Source organism: Coptis chinensis, chromosome 8 (assembly GCF_015680905.1).
Source record: "Coptis chinensis isolate HL-2020 chromosome 8, ASM1568090v1, whole genome shotgun sequence".
In the NCBI taxonomy this organism is placed as follows: Eukaryota; Viridiplantae; Streptophyta; class Magnoliopsida; order Ranunculales; family Ranunculaceae; genus Coptis; species Coptis chinensis.
Genome location: NC_141463.1, coordinates 93,565,376 through 93,580,900, shown reverse-complemented (window position 1 = coordinate 93,580,900; position 15,525 = coordinate 93,565,376). Strand labels below are relative to the sequence as shown.

The 15,525-nt window shown below is 36.1% G+C and overlaps 2 protein-coding genes across 2 annotated transcripts; both read right to left on the bottom strand.

Annotated features, from left to right (window-relative positions):
* Positions 1-3,826: 3,826 nt before the first annotated feature.
* LOC147484525 (receptor kinase-like protein Xa21) lies at positions 3,827-5,315 on the bottom strand. Its single transcript, XM_086576913.1, has 2 exons — positions 5,050-5,315; positions 3,827-4,398 (listed from the first exon to the last, which is right to left on the bottom strand). The coding sequence occupies exons 1-2, from the start codon at positions 5,168-5,170 to the stop codon at positions 3,995-3,997; spliced, it is 525 nt and encodes a 174-aa protein (XP_086433039.1). The 5' UTR covers positions 5,171-5,315; the 3' UTR covers positions 3,827-3,994.
* LOC147484524 (uncharacterized) lies at positions 3,827-9,190 on the bottom strand. Its single transcript, XM_086576888.1, has 2 exons — positions 9,056-9,190; positions 3,827-8,896 (listed from the first exon to the last, which is right to left on the bottom strand). Exon 2 carries the CDS (start codon positions 7,510-7,512, stop codon positions 5,524-5,526), a length of 1,989 nt encoding a protein of 662 aa, XP_086433014.1. The 5' UTR covers positions 7,513-8,896; positions 9,056-9,190; the 3' UTR covers positions 3,827-5,523.
* Between the last annotated feature and the right edge of the window lie 6,335 nt (positions 9,191-15,525).

Here is a 15,525-nt window from a genome sequence, read left to right as displayed (position 1 = left end):
TGGAGCAGTAGATGTCAGTAATCTAAGCACCAAAATTTAAACATCAATGCAGCAAATGAAGATCTGTGAGAGCCTAAAGTTAGAATAAAAATCATCAACATTTAAAGTGGAGCCAATGTCAGACATAAATTTGGATAAAGACTTCGCATGGTAATAATATTAACTTACATGAAGTAAGAATACAGTTATGTGCAATAAAACAAAGCTAACATCCATAAGTTCTCAAGAAGTGACAAACAGCAATAAAAATCATTTACTAACAGCACTTGCCTCCACTTCACGGCCGGTATAAGATGGTATGTTTCCAATTACATTCCCGCCTGATGCTGAAGGGGATGAGTCTTCCAAAGTGGGCCAAGACAGTCGCGAAAAAAATGAGCTGACAAGCTCCGGGAACTGCAAAGTTATTCCATAAACAAATTACATTGTCAAGAAAGACCATGATGTGAAGGGTTTTTTTTTTTTTTGGATAAGTAGACTTTATTGAGAGAAAAGTGCAAAGCACAAGATACAGTACATTACATATAAGAAAAAAGTGAGTGAGAACTTCACCTGGTTACAGAGATAGAAAATGAAAAAAGAAAGAACACCAACTATCCTCATGCAAAGTGATCACCGATAAAACTTCGTCAATCTCCAGATATCACAAGACTCCATTCTAAGATCAGATCCTTAAACCTGTAATTCCTTCTTTGTTGAGTAGTAGACAACCAATGCCATAACAACCCTTTGATCTCTAACACAGTACTCCGGACTGATGATGCTTTACCCCTGAAAATACGGTTATTTCTCGTCTTCCACAACACCCACATGGTTGCATACGGTAAGAGACGCCATATCTTGTTCCCGAAGCTCCCTGATCTTCTCTTTGGCCATAAGGTTAAGAATTCTTGTACTGAATCAACTTGTGCTAGTAGTGGAAAGGCTATGACCATTGGTTGTAGCAGTTGTGCCCATGCCTCAAGAGCAAAAGAGCAATGCAAGAAAAGATGACAGATGCTCTCATCAAACATATTGCACATAGAGCAAATTCGAAGCACATTTGTACCCCTATGTGTGAGTACATCAGTAGTGAGAATGCTTCCCAAGAAAACTTCCCAAAAGAAAACTCTCACCTTCAAATAAATAGGAATCTGCCATACCAATTTATGGGGAAACGAGGGAATAGGTTGGTAATCCTGATTTCTGCCTTCAGCGATTATAACATCGTCAAAAGTGCTCACCGAGAATATTCCGCTCTTAGTCGACCTCTACCAGCACCTATCATCATGTTCAGTAATTACCATTGCATCCAAAATTGTAGTCAAGTTTGCATATTGCTGCAACTCCCAATCATTACAACATCTCCTAAGAAACAAGTTCCAAGCCACTTGATTGTTGTCCGTGTGTGCATACTCATGAACAAAGCCCCTTTTGTTAGTTGATGCTTGATAGATTAAGGGTAATCGCTCTGCCAGAGCTCTGTCACCAACCCAACTATCCAACCAAAAGGAGCACTTGTTACCCCTACCAACTCTGAACTTAATTCCACACTTAAAGATGGGATGGGATTAAGGGTAATCGCTCTGCCACACTTGTTACCCCTACGCAATAATACAAAAGTACAGAAGCATGGAACCAGATAAAGACATCATAGAACCTTTAAGCAGACATAGAAAGTAAAAGCCAAATTCACATAAAATCAAAGTCGCATAAACCAGAAAGGCAACACATAATTCTCAATTGAAAATAAAAGAAGTGCGCCTTTAAAGAATGCCAAAGCAACAACCTCAAACAAGGATGAGACTACCACGGAGAACAAGATAAAGGCCTACACAACAGAAATGATAGACATGAAAACTTTGATTGATATAACTAATTAGTTATACCGGCCACCATTAATATTGCAGTAGTAGAAAAAAATTGCAAGGCAGCATAGACCAACAAGGGACCATGATTCGCGTAGAGGTTATATTGTCCGCTAGTAGCGAGAATATGAATTTTCAACAGTGGACATGCACAAAAATCCAGACAAACAAATGACTGTGAGGGGGTAGATAACTCACCGAGTAGAGACTAGAGAGGAGAAATGCTAACCGATTGAGAGTTGGTTAGCAGCCTAGCAAGTGAGAGAGAACAAAAGAAAATGTAGAAATCACGTGCTAACTGCTGCCACGTCAATGTGTTTATATAATTCGGTTCAATTTGTGTGTTGCTGTAGAAAAATTGATTTGCCTCTCAAATACCCTGAAGTAGTAGAGTAAATACAGTCCAAACATCAATGCCAATGTCGATGAAAAGGCAAACACAGACGCAAATAACCTCGAAAGACGAAGCCTCCCAAAGAAGTCCTGTCGAAAAAAAAACAAAAAACAAAAACTCAGTCTATAGGTAAAGAGGTCTTTAAAGAGGAGTTTTGTTTACAAAATCACAGTCCCTGGAATCAACCTAATTGGAGCCTGAGTTGAAAACTGTGAAGTAGAGCAAAAAACGACATGAAAATCCTCACACTTTACACTCTTCTAAAATTCTAAAACACAAATTCATTAATTAAGAACTGAGATATAAATTATGGAATTCTTAAAGACCATGACAGATGGAGCTGAAACAATTAAATGAGTTCTCAGATGTCGAAAAGATGGTATAATCCACCTCAAATGCCCAAATACTCGAAAATGAAATGAAATTCAACCAACAACTTTAACAAAGAACACACATACCCTGAGGTGGCCTCTAGTGTATTTAATTTGAATGATAACAATGTTTACGATAAAATTGCCTAAAACTTCAGAATTTTATATCAAAGACGATACATATGACACGCCTCTTATGCTAAAAGTCAATCTGGATAGTGACCAAGGACACACAGGTTATACATTCGCCTTTCAATATCAACCATGAAATGTTGAAAACATATAAAGGAAAAAATCAGCTATTCAGCTGAATCAATAAAATTTGGGAACAAGAAATTCAACCCCAAAAACATTCAAAATAAACTTCAAATTTAATACTAAAAGTACCACAAAGCAATGCCCCTTAAATCCTTAACAACTCAATAAGCGTAAAATACATTTTGAATAAGCTACCAGCTCAGTCCAAAGCATAAAAGATAACTGCAAGAGAATGAATGAATGATTCACTTACATCTTTTCATCCATTTTGAGCCTCTTGTAGCTCCTTTTCACTCTTTCTCTACTCAACTGTAAGTCCTTGGTTCAGGGTTTTTCTGACGTGCTTAACATCTAGCGTGAACATCCTATAATAATCATACGCCTCAACAATCTACAATGTAATGCAATACATTACATACTAAATCACATGTGACTATTCTAAATGTACCTCCCAAATGCTAACTGCAGATGTCACACATTTTTTACCCAATCAATATATTCCAATACAATGAATGTGCATCTGGAAGCAATAGATTCCGTACAATAAAATGTAAGCAATAGATTTGGCAAACCTAGAATGTGCATTTATGGAATATCAATTGCAATGGTTTAGATTTGTGAAAATATCCCAAGGTCATCATGAAATATATATATATAGGACCGACGTGGCAGCTCCTGTTTTGGGGAAACAAATTAACACAGTAATAACAGTTTCTGACCTCACATGGTAACCAAGAATTATTAGAGTCTATTAGCTTCACAAAAGATATAAATAAAAGTACTATTTTTTTATTGTTTCATAAATTTACAATCAATGCTTCATACAATTTTAATCATAAAAATGTTTTAACTACTAAATGGAAAGATTGATCTCATCAACAACTTTTTTTAAAAGAGAAAGAAAGAAACCAAACAATTTTTTTCAACATAGGAAAGAAATCGCAAACAAACGACCATTAAATGAAAACTTCAGTAATGAAAGGAGAAGAGGACATAAATGAAGGAAAAATTATAGAGCAAAACACTGATTTCTTCTGCTCTATCTATCTGTCTCATTCACATTCAATTCTTTAATTTATTAGTAAAACATTGGATTTTACATTTCATTTAAACCGTCGTTGGAGTCAATTACGTTCTATGCAAATCGTAGTACCAAGAAATGTGTCTCTGATAATGTGCAATTCCCTGCTGACATCTCTAATATCCATTCTCCCTGAAGGTGATTCTACAGAACATGCAACCCCAATTCTGACTATTGCAGTCATGCACTCTAGCAGTTTTGTTCTTCTGTGACTGTCAATTCTCATTCTATTAGCATCTTCAAAAGTTTCATCTCCTTCAGATAAAAGTATTGGATCTACAATCTTTATAAGTTGATCTTGCAAACCATTGCTAGCATAGTTATGGAGGCTTAAACTGTCTTTAAACATCTCATCGGTTGGTCTCCTTCCTGTGGACATTTCCAACACCAAAATTCCATAACTGTACACATCACCTTGTGTGGATGCATCAGCTCCCATACCATATTCTGCAGTATATACATCAATCACTAGTTTCCATAACCATTTAAATGTGAAAAAAAGAAAAATATTGAGAGCCATTTGCCAACAAAGAAAAAATGAAAAAAGAAAAAGAAATATAGTAGTAATATAGTAATGTGTTGGGGCCATTACACTACAGAGAGATTGAAAAAGTCCTCACAATCATCAGTTAAGATATTGATAGATAAAAGTAAACAAACTAGCTTAATTACCACCACTACCACATTTCTTTCATCATCGATCTTTTGAATTTTAATTCAACTAAACATGAACTGAAAAGTAATTAGATCAAGTTAATAGATTCTCTCACAGCTTTTCATTTTGCACTAACGTCCAATTCCTTTTTCCTCTTTTAAGATATCTACGTAACTATTTTTTTTCGATTGACTATCTAAATAACTATGTTATAAGCTCTGGAGCTTAAAACATCCAACTATCCAAGGCCCTCCTGTAACTGGGATGTTAATGACGTCAAACTTAACTAGGGAAAAAAAAAGGCAAAAGGAATTGAGTTTCACTAAAATGAGGCTACACATAAAATTATAACTAATAATGCGGTATGCCAGATATTGATTTCCATGCATTTATGAATTGTAAAAAGGATTGAAATCAACATATGTCGATATTTAAATTCCAACCTGGAGCGGCATAGCCAATAGATCCTTTTACCCCTATTGAGGTACTTTGATTATCGTGCAAGTTCTCTATTGATCCCAAAAGAAGCTTTGCTAAACCAAAATCACCAACATGGGCTACCATATCATTATCAAGAAGCACATTGCTTGGCTTTAGATCACGATGAATAACCAAAATGTGACACTCATGATGAAGATAGCAAAGAGCAGAAGCAACATCAATCGCGACATTTAGTCTTTGAAGTAGGTTCAAATTCGATTCTTCATCTATTTCAATCGATCTCTTTGATGCACCCTTCTTCTAAACTTCCATTTGGCATGAACTCAAAGACTAGTGCTTTGAATTCATTTCCTTCATAATCCACACTAGAGCAAGAAGTTAGAATCTTAACAAGATTTCGATGGCGGATATTAAGCAATGATTCACACTCTCCACAAAAACTCTTTAAAGCTCCTCTCAATTGAAGTTTGAACACCTTAACAAAGAATAACGGTTTCATATTGGTTGAGCATTCCCTTATACACACTGCCAAAACCACCTGAACCAACAAAATTAGTTGGAGAAATCCACCCGTCCGCTTGAGAAAGATCTCCATAAGAGACCTTGAGATGCTGATCACTAAATGATGGCAAAGAAGCCGTTCTAAGTTTACTTTTTCTTCTCAAGTAAAATATTAGAGAACCTGATGCCAAAAGAATGAACACGGCCACACTGATCATAATTGCTATTTTGGAAGGATTGGACCTTCCTTGCTTTTCGGATTTGTTAGTTCGGCATGGCGGCAATTGCAGTTCACGTATGCCCCCACAGAGATCGGAATTTCCAGCTACTGAAAATTTGCTTGCAATTCTAAAGATTCCTTTCACTGGTACCTCACCTTCGAGTTTATTGAAGGATAGATTCAACCTCAGGAGATACGGAAAGTCCTCCAAATATTTTGGAATTTCACCTGACAAATTGTTGCTTGATAGATCTAACTCTTGAACGACATTCTTTAAAAAACTCAAAGATTGAGGAACTGTCCCTTCAAACAAATTTTCTCTCAAGTCAAGATATTGCAAACTCAGAAAATCACCAAGAGTACTAGGCAATAATCCAGATAACTTATTTCCAGATGCATCCATTGCAAGAAGATTTCCTACTACCATAGGTAGGGAACCAGTTAAGGAGTTCATAGAGAAGTTGAGAACAAGCAGAGAGGAAATATTAAAGATGTCTTTAGGTAGGGTACCATTTAGGTTGTTTTGTTCCATACCCAGTTTTTGCAACTGGCTAAGAGCACCAAGACCTGAAGGAATGTTTCCTTCGAGTCTGTTCCTTCCTAAATACAATTCACTCAATTTAGTATTGTTTGCTAGGGAAGATGGGATCGGTCCAGACAATTTGTTTCCGGACAGACTTAACAGCTGTAAACTACGAAGTTTTCCAATAGAAGATGGAATACTACCGTAAAAGTTATTAGACTCGAGATTTAATAGAAACAAATTGACCAGGTTCCCAATCCCTTCTGGGATGATTCCAGATATTTGATTGTTCCCTAAATGCAACCTTTCCATTTGGTTTGAGAGATTGGTAATAGAGTTTGGGAAAACACCTCCGAAATTGTTTCCGTCCAAAGCCAATGTCGTTAGATTACTGGAGTTGGTCAAATATGTGATAAAACTCAAATCATTAGCTTCTCCTGTTCCTAGATGATTGAGTTCAAGATTTATCAATTTGATAGTTTGAGGGAATTGAAAATCCTTAGGAACTTGTCCTTCGAAATTGTTTTCTGCAATATCAATTTTTTTAAGTTTAGAAGCGTTAGCTAATGAAACTGGGAGTAGTCCAGAAAGTTGATTTCCAGCCCCATAGAAATCAACGAGATTAGGAAGAGAGATGCCCATGTCTAGTGGAAGACTACCACTAAATTGGTTTTTGGTAAGTCCTAATTCATTTAGGAATGACAAGTTGAAAATTGTTGAAGGGACCTCACCAGACAGGCTATTAGTTCCAACATAGAAGATTTTTAAGCTCGACAGTCTACCAAAGCTGGCTGGAATACTTCCAACCAAATTATTTTCGTGTGTAGAGAAGGTTCGTAGGGACGAAAGATTACCTAAATAAGGGGGTAGCACTCCTGTCAGATTGCTTCTTTCAATAATAAAAAATAGAAGCTTTGACAATGACCCAAGCTTTGCGGGAATATTCCCAGACAATTTGTTCCAACTTAAATTAATGTACCTGAGTTCAGTACATTGGGTTAGATTGACTGGAATTTCTCCTTCGAAAATGTTATTGAACAGAGTGAGTTCTTGAAGACGAAACAACCGACCAGTTTCTTGTGGGATCTCACCGTAGAGTTTGTTGCTCTCTAGGTTGATGACTCTTAGGAAAGTGAGGTTTCCAATATGAGGCGATAACGATCCAACCAAACTCTGGCTGGAAAGATTCAAACTTATGACTCTTTTGATGACGCTTTGCATGTAATGCCTTGCCACTGACAGAAATGAATAGATTGGTTCCACGAGCTTAAGCCGCCTTGAATTCCATCTCTAATAGCGATTAGAGAGTGAAGATCAGTCTCATTTCCAGAGGTGGCCATAGAAGGTTTTGTTAGGAAGATAATGTAAAAGTTAAGTAATGTAAATGCCTGCAGGTTTGAAATCATCTTTGCGATTTGTATAAACTAAAAGGTATGTGGTGTAGTAATATATAGGAGCATTGCTTGTCAAGATCTCCACTAGTAATATATGTGGTGTAGTAATAAACTAGAAGAAGAAGTTGAAGGGTTGAGAACGACGGGGTTTAATAATGTAAATGCCTGCAAGTTTGAAATCATCTTTGCGAATTGTATAAACTAAAAGGTATGTGGTGTAGTAATATATAGGAGCATAGCGCCTCTTCTTTTACCCCACAATCGCTGTTTTTTTGTTTTTTTTTTGTTCTTCTTTTTCTTATTTTTTGGTAACCCCATTTTCTTCCCTACTTCACAACTGTAATCCATTCATTGTATGTGTGCATAACATACTTTTTTGGCTGCTTTGGTTGACTTGTAGAATCATTTTTTGACTTATACGGCGCGACTGGTGGTCAAGTTTTCATTAGATTCGGTTAGTTCCCCCCTCCCCCCCAATTACTCCATGTAAAAGCGGATTTTGGGTTGTACACTTCTTCCTTTGTGTTAGTGAAATATTTTATCCAGATTTCATCTGGAAATCTGGATTAGCTAATTGTAAGTGATCAATTAATCGAATCGAGTCTGAATAGTGCAGGAGTCAAAGCTGACATTGTGACATTAATGTCGAGTGAAGGTTGAGTCAGATGAATAGTTGAGTATATGGATGCTCAGGGTAAACATTCTGAGTAGAAACGTGGTTCTTCACTGTAAAACTGAGTGGAAAAAAGAAGTGATTAAGCAGACTGCATTCAGTATAGGATGAAGCTTAGTGATGCTTACACATCAAGTAATTTCACGGATTGAAGTTGATGAGCATTGTAAATGCTTATTCACTAATGTGGACCTCTTGCCATCCCAATAATTTAACAGTAGATACTACTTCCCTTTTCCTTCTCCTGCTGTGAGAGTCTTTGAAGACGAAACAACAGACCAATTTCTTGTGGAATCTCACCGTAGAATCTATTGTGTGTTAGGTTGATGAACCTTAGGAAAGTGAGGTTCCAATATGAGGCGATAACGATCCTGCCAAACTATGGCTGGAAAGATTCAAACTTATGACTCTTTGATGACGCTTAATTGCCGCATTTAATGCCTTGCCACTGACAAATGAAAAGATTGGTTCCACGAGCTTAAGCCGCCTTCAATTCCATCTCTAATAGCGATTAGAGACTGGAGATCAGTCTCATTTCCTGAGGTGGCCATACAAGGTTTTGTTAGTGACATCAATTGGTTAAAGAGTAGGAAGATGATGTAAAAGTTTAGTAATGCAAATGCCTGGTTTGAAATCATCTTTGCGAATTGTAGAAACCAAGGTATGCGGTGTAGTAATATATATATAGGAGCATTACATTGCGACGTGTACTGTTTCAGACTTCAAATTTGGTCTTGCCTGTCAAGATCTCCATTAATATTGCCGTTGCATCTCCATTAATATTTCCTTTCATCAAGACCTCCATTAAAATCTTCAAAATTCAAATGTCGTGTGTAATGATTGTCGCTCTCGCTCTCAAGCCGCGCTCTCACGGTTTGAGAGGAAAATCGCTCTAAAACCGCGCTTTTCAATATTCGAAACCGCGCTCTGTGCTAATTCAAACCGCGGTCCCTCAAAATTGGCAAAAAACGTCACTTTCCCTTGATAGAAGAGGAGCGCGACAACTGGTTTTAAATATTTGATTGCGAATTGAAGTGTACTTGGTTGATTTACAAATGTGAATCCTCCGTGTGGGTCTTCAATTTTTTTTTTTCTTGCCTGTCAAGATCTCCATTAATATTGCCTTTGAAATCATCTTTGCAAATTGTAGAATTTTAGGAGCATTGCGACGTGTACTTGGTCTTGCTTGTCAAGATCTCCATTAGTTTTGCCTGTCAAGATCTAATTTCGTAATCAGAGTCATTTTCAATCTAACGTAGGAGTAGAACTCAAAACTGGTTTATCTGGAGGACGAATAGACAATATAGATCGTAGAGGAAAGAGTAAAGGTGATTGACAATTAAAACTTAATAAATCTACGTAATAAAGATGCTATGGTGCTTCATATATTTTCTCGTCGATGTTTTCTTCATTTTTCCTACTAAAATATATTAATTTATGTAGCAAGGATATATATAGTAGAAAAGAAATTATTAATTTGATATAGTGGCGCTCTAGAAGTGGGAGCTTCTAAGAGCATTCCCCATGCAACCCAGCAACATGTTACCTTGTTGGTGAAAAACTATTAGCGTTGCGCAATGAAAATGTGACTTTAAATTAAACATAATGAAATATTCTGTTTGAATGTAAAAAATGAAAAAAATATAAAAAAAAAAATACGCGCGGACAGAATGAAACATTCCGTCTGGAAGAAAAAAAAATGCCACACGCGGAATAGAATTAAACATTCCGTCTGAAAAAATAAAAATAAAAATAAAAAAAACAAACGAGACAGAATAAAAGGTTCCGTATGAATGAAGTTCACAACTCAGTAACTATTTCGGTAGCGAATGCTACCCTCATTGTTACCTAGTGAAGAATTACCTCCATAGTCACCTTTGCATTGAACCATTGTTTTTGGCTCTTAAGGGTGACATGTTGTTATTTTCCCTCAAAGTCACTTGCATTGGAAATGCTTTGAGGTTAAGCGCTTCCTCGCTCTCGCTCCTGTTTCGCGGTTTGGTGACTAAGGTAGAACTACTTGTTCACAATTTTTGTGTATTGCTTAATCTTATTCCAGTTTCATATATATATATATATCCAAATATGGAGCTTAAAAGGATTTTCTGATGAATCATTTTCTTTATTTTCATTTTATTGATGGAGTACAGAGTCTCTTTTATTGTTTTTGATGGTCACGGCTTTGGTGATTTACAGTGGCGTTTAGCAACGCTTCCTTCACGTCTTAGTGGATTAGGTATCTATTGTGTCACTGATGTTTCTGCCTTTGCTTTTGTTGCCTTTTGTTTTCAAACTTATGAGCTTCATAACCACATTCTTAGGAGTTATATATGGGCCAGTGCCTATGGGTGAGATTCTTGATGATGCTAGCAGTGTATTGGGTCTCTGTCTACCCAATTTCAACTTTAATTATCTAGTCGTGAATTATGTCATCCCTCAAAACTACAAAAAGTTTTGGCAAAAGCTTTCTACGGTAAGATTGTTGCTAGTCTTGAGAGAGAGCTTGAGTTATATGTTTGTTAGAAAGTAATTATTGGATGCTTACAGTCAGAACTTGCAAAAGATTTTCTACTCGCTATTCTGATGAAGGGACTTGGACAACATATGTAACAGGTGGAGTATCATGTTATTCTCCAGTATCGTCTTATGATCCCTTTATACCTGAATGGTGGTCTTTGTCATGTATGCAAAAGAATAAACTAGATGCCTTTGGGGATCATGCAGCACATTGTAGACATTTTCCTATTTTGAAATACTGACATGATCATGTTAGAGACATTTTATGTGATGTATTTTGGAAGGCTGGGGTACAAGTGAAGAAAAAGGCTCCTGTCAACTTTCTCTCTAATCTTAATGAGAGCAAATCGACACTTCGACCTATAGATGTCTTGATTAATAGTTGGTCTGAGTGAAAGCATGCATGTGTTGATGCGACTGGAATCTCATCGTTGGTAGGGATGGGAGATGGTTACTTTGAGGTGGAAGAAATAGCTAATAAAGCAGCGATATAGAAAATGGAGAAGAACGAGGAAACGTGTAGGGCTAACCATTTTTTTTTTAATTATGTTTAGTTTCGACACTTTCAGGTTCTTGATATAATAGTTTGTTGAAATTCTCAAGAGATTTCAAAAAGTTATAGACACTAACGTAATGACGACTGGTTTTAACGAGTTTGTATTTAGAATTATAGGATTTGCTATTCAGAAAGGACTTGTGGCACTTATTGCACCTTTGTTATTTATTAAGGTCTTGGTTGTGTAAGAAACTTTTCTTACTCATGGAGCTTGTTCACCCGAGATTCTCATGGAGCTTGTTCACCCGAGATTCTCATGTTACTTATTAAGGTCTTGACGCATTGCTTCTAGGCTAGGTAAATCAAATTCTGCAGATTTTGAACATTTCAGATAACAATTTCACAGGTACCATATCAGAACAAGATTTTGCTCTGTCCTCGCGTTTATTTACATTGAGCGGGTCAATACCATTGGAAGTTGGTAACTTGAAAAATCCTCAGACCCTAAGATGTTTCTATGAACAAAATGTCTGCCACTCTTCCTAAACACAGCCCCCAAAATAAACAAATCTCAAAAGACTTTCAGTTTACTTTAGGAATCAACAATGGCAACTTTTTTTTGGCTTACAGTTGTGGAATTGTGGAGGAAATCATCACAATCAACGTTCTTTTTACTCTGAATGTCTTGGATTCTCATGCATGGTTTATTTATCAATGTAGAGACGGGGAATAGGAGGCCTTCGAATAAGTGCATAAGCAAGACATTTTTTGCACTACTTTATAGGGTGGAGGACCACTGGTATAGTACTAACTTTAGATTCAAGTGAACTTCTAAGTCCCCATAGAATCAAACCTTTTGTGTCTTCACAGTTGGATATGCAACTAGGGTCCAGAGCTCTTGTATTTTTCTTCTCTTTTTCTTTCTTTTACGGAGCAATAAAAAGAAAAGGAGTACTTACAAGCACTCTGTATCTAGAGTGTTGAGGGTAATTAGCTTCTTTCTATTACATTTCATTCTTCTCACTTGTTGAGATGATGATACTCATCAAGTTCATATCAATATATCATTAGGGCAAGCTCTAACAACTGTGCACTCTTTTGTGATTACTTCCAGTTGTTGGCAACATTAGAAAAGCTGCCACATCTGCTTAGCCGGTTTATAACATAAAAAACAACACATGTATCTTCCCGCAGATTGATATCTATTGACTAGAGCTTTGATTTCTTTGGGTGGCTGAATGAAGTTGCAGACACTGTTCAACTTTGTTTAATAGGGTAAGTAGCGTTTAAAAGGTAAACCCAGCCTTAAAAACTCCAGCAATGCTAGGTAGAGCCACATGGTTTCAACTTTCAATGTGGTACAGTGGTTGCCTCTTCGTTTGTTCTTTTAAGAGATTCTAGTACCAAGAGTCCAAGACAACCACAACCCTGAAAACACTTCAGTTTTAGTTCAAAATTTTGTTCTGCGGAAGTTTGCCTTACATATATTTCATGAAAATTATTTTCTCCCTGTAAAAATGTTTTACAGTCAATGCAGAGAGTCAGTTTGTTCCGCGACATCTAATACCACCATTAACAAGATACAAAATGTAATGATGGCAAAATTCTATTAAACTTCGCAGTTAATCATGCTAAAAAGTTTGGTAGAGCTTTGCATCAATTTCATCTTGTCAGATTGCATTTGACTCCTAAAAACAACAAAACCATAAAGGATGGGTGATAATAATAGCTAGAATTCCATCCCCTTAACAATCACTTCTCACAGATCCCACCCACATAGAACATAAAGATTTGTTCCTGTATTCTATGCAGTCCCAATACGCACTATCGAAAAAAAAAACAGATTTACATAAACCCCTACACATCTTTGTACTGAATTTATTTACTTGATAACCAAATATTATTAATCAAAGTCAAAACTGGCAATATAAACATCATCTTCCCATCTCCCCAAAAAAAAATCAACCTAAGATTTGTTACTGTGTGATTCAGTTTCAAATAAACCTAAGATATTACACAGCTACCGTTAAGAAACAGACATATCTACCATCCCAACAAAAAGCATTCAATACTTTGAATACTTGAGTAAGGCAAGTACTAAAAGCCTCCCTTGCCCATTACTTAGTTCCGTAGTAATCAAATAAATCTCAATTCCTCTCAAAAACTCCCTAAGCTGCACAATAACGGCCGAATATACCTATATTATACTCTCTATAGAACAAGAACTAATAACCTACAAGAATACTTCCAGTGAACATCCAATCATTTAAATGTGGCACTGGCACACTGCCAAACCTTTACACACCTTCAGCAGAAACCTCTAGACTCTAGTAGTGGGAAATCAGTATTTTCCATATAATCCACAAGTAGGGCAAGTTTATCCCACCCCTCAAAAACTCCTCCCTTCTCCCTCCCTATACACACTCTTGTGCCCACTATGTCGCAGTAATCTAGAAAATGCTATCGTTGATCTCTAAGTCCTAAACCAATTTCTCCTAAACCAATTCCAATGACCCTAATAATTAATCTATTTCACTAATTACCAACACAAAATAATCCAAAACTAATAAATAAATAATGCAATTAAAACAACAAGTCGTTCATGCCATTAACTCAAAAACCATAAAATTCAACATACGATCTTACAACCTTACAAAAATAAAACAACAAGTTAACAATATTCCATCAACTTATATCCACTACCCAATACAAAACAGCAATCACTTAACTTTATTAGTAGTAACACCATACTTCTCCTGCAACTTAACAATCTCATCTTCTTTCTTCTTCATATCAACTTTCTTACTCATCTTAGCTTGTTGATAATACAACACAATCAGATACCGATTAGCAACATATATATCTTCATAAACAACAAAAGTTGTTCCTCTTGTATCTTTATTCGTACCTAGTCTTATTTGACGTATGGCTCCGTATTTGCCGAATATATCGTACATTTATTCACTTGATATGTTGAATGGTAAATTTCGGACGTATGATACTCTGTTAACTTCGGGTGTCATTGCTGAGTTAATTGAATTGGATTGATTGAAATACTAGCGTTTGGACGGGAGAGTGATTTTGGGATGGAGGTAAAAAAAGACTAGAGAAATAAATCGATTGACAGAAGAGTCAATGATGGATGATGAAAACGGAGTCTATAATTGCAAAACCCTCCCGTGCTTCTATTTCCGACCTAATCGATCTACTAAGGGCATCTCCGCATAGGCTTCCCCTAGCAGCCATTAGGATTTTACAATTCCAATTGTAAGTTATTGTATAACCCATCCACTCGGTTTCCAATGGAAAAGTGTAAAAAAGTTCAATTTTAAACTCGGATGACACTTTGAAGTGACGTCCCTCTTTAAATTTAACTAGATTTTTAGACCCGTTCAACGAACGGGAACCATTTTTATATAGTTTTTTTTCATTTTATTATTATGTATAAAAATTCTGACTTCCAAATTATATTGAAACTTATACAGTAAATTAATTGATCAAAGTTCTCAATGCCAATAATTTGCTATGGATATTAAACAAAGCTACAAACATAGAGAAAGCAAAATCCATTAAAAGATAAAAATTTGCATTGTTGGTCATCAATGTGGGGAAGACTGGCACGAAAGAGCTCCATTGGCATTTCCTTATAGCATTTGCTGCTTCTAACTCCAATTACTGCAACATTTGGACCCACTAAAGAAAACAATTAATTATATTTCTTTGCTTCCACTTATACTTGTAAACGACATATTAAAATGAGATTTTCATATATGAGAAGCCACAATTGATTTTAATCTAAGGGTTCAATCTAAATTTGTTTTTCCCTTATTCCAAAAACCTACAAAAGAGAACCAACCTTAGAATACTTATTTTTTAGTATTTAACCTCAAAATACTCATATCGTCAAACAAAGTTAAGCACAAAACAAAATTTTGTTGAAATCTTACTTGTAGCTAGTAGATCTTATGCATCAAAATCGATTAAACAAAGATATGGAAAGAAAACCCGATAAAGAAATTAAAGCAATTAATTAGTCCAAAATTTGTGGTGTCTTTTAATTTTTTGTTTTTTAATTCTTAGCCCATTAGTATACCTAACACGTGTTGTCACTTTAACCACTTGCATCTCTAATTTTCACACGTGCTATCGCTCTG

What these genes read in the sequence shown, in the direction of transcription:
- LOC147484525 (XM_086576913.1), bottom strand. Translation starts at nt 5,170, where the DNA reads ATGGTAGCCCATGTTGGTGATTTTGGTTTAGCAAAGCTTCTTTTGGGA. An exon ending in TATTGGCTATGCCGCTCCAG is followed by an intron (nt 4,399 to 5,049) that starts GTTGGAATTTAA and finishes TATATACTGCAG; the next exon opens with AATATGGTATGGGAGCTGAT.
- LOC147484524 (XM_086576888.1), bottom strand. Translation starts at nt 7,512, where the DNA reads ATGCAAAGCGTCATCAAAAGAGTCATAAGTTTGAATCTTTCCAGCCAG.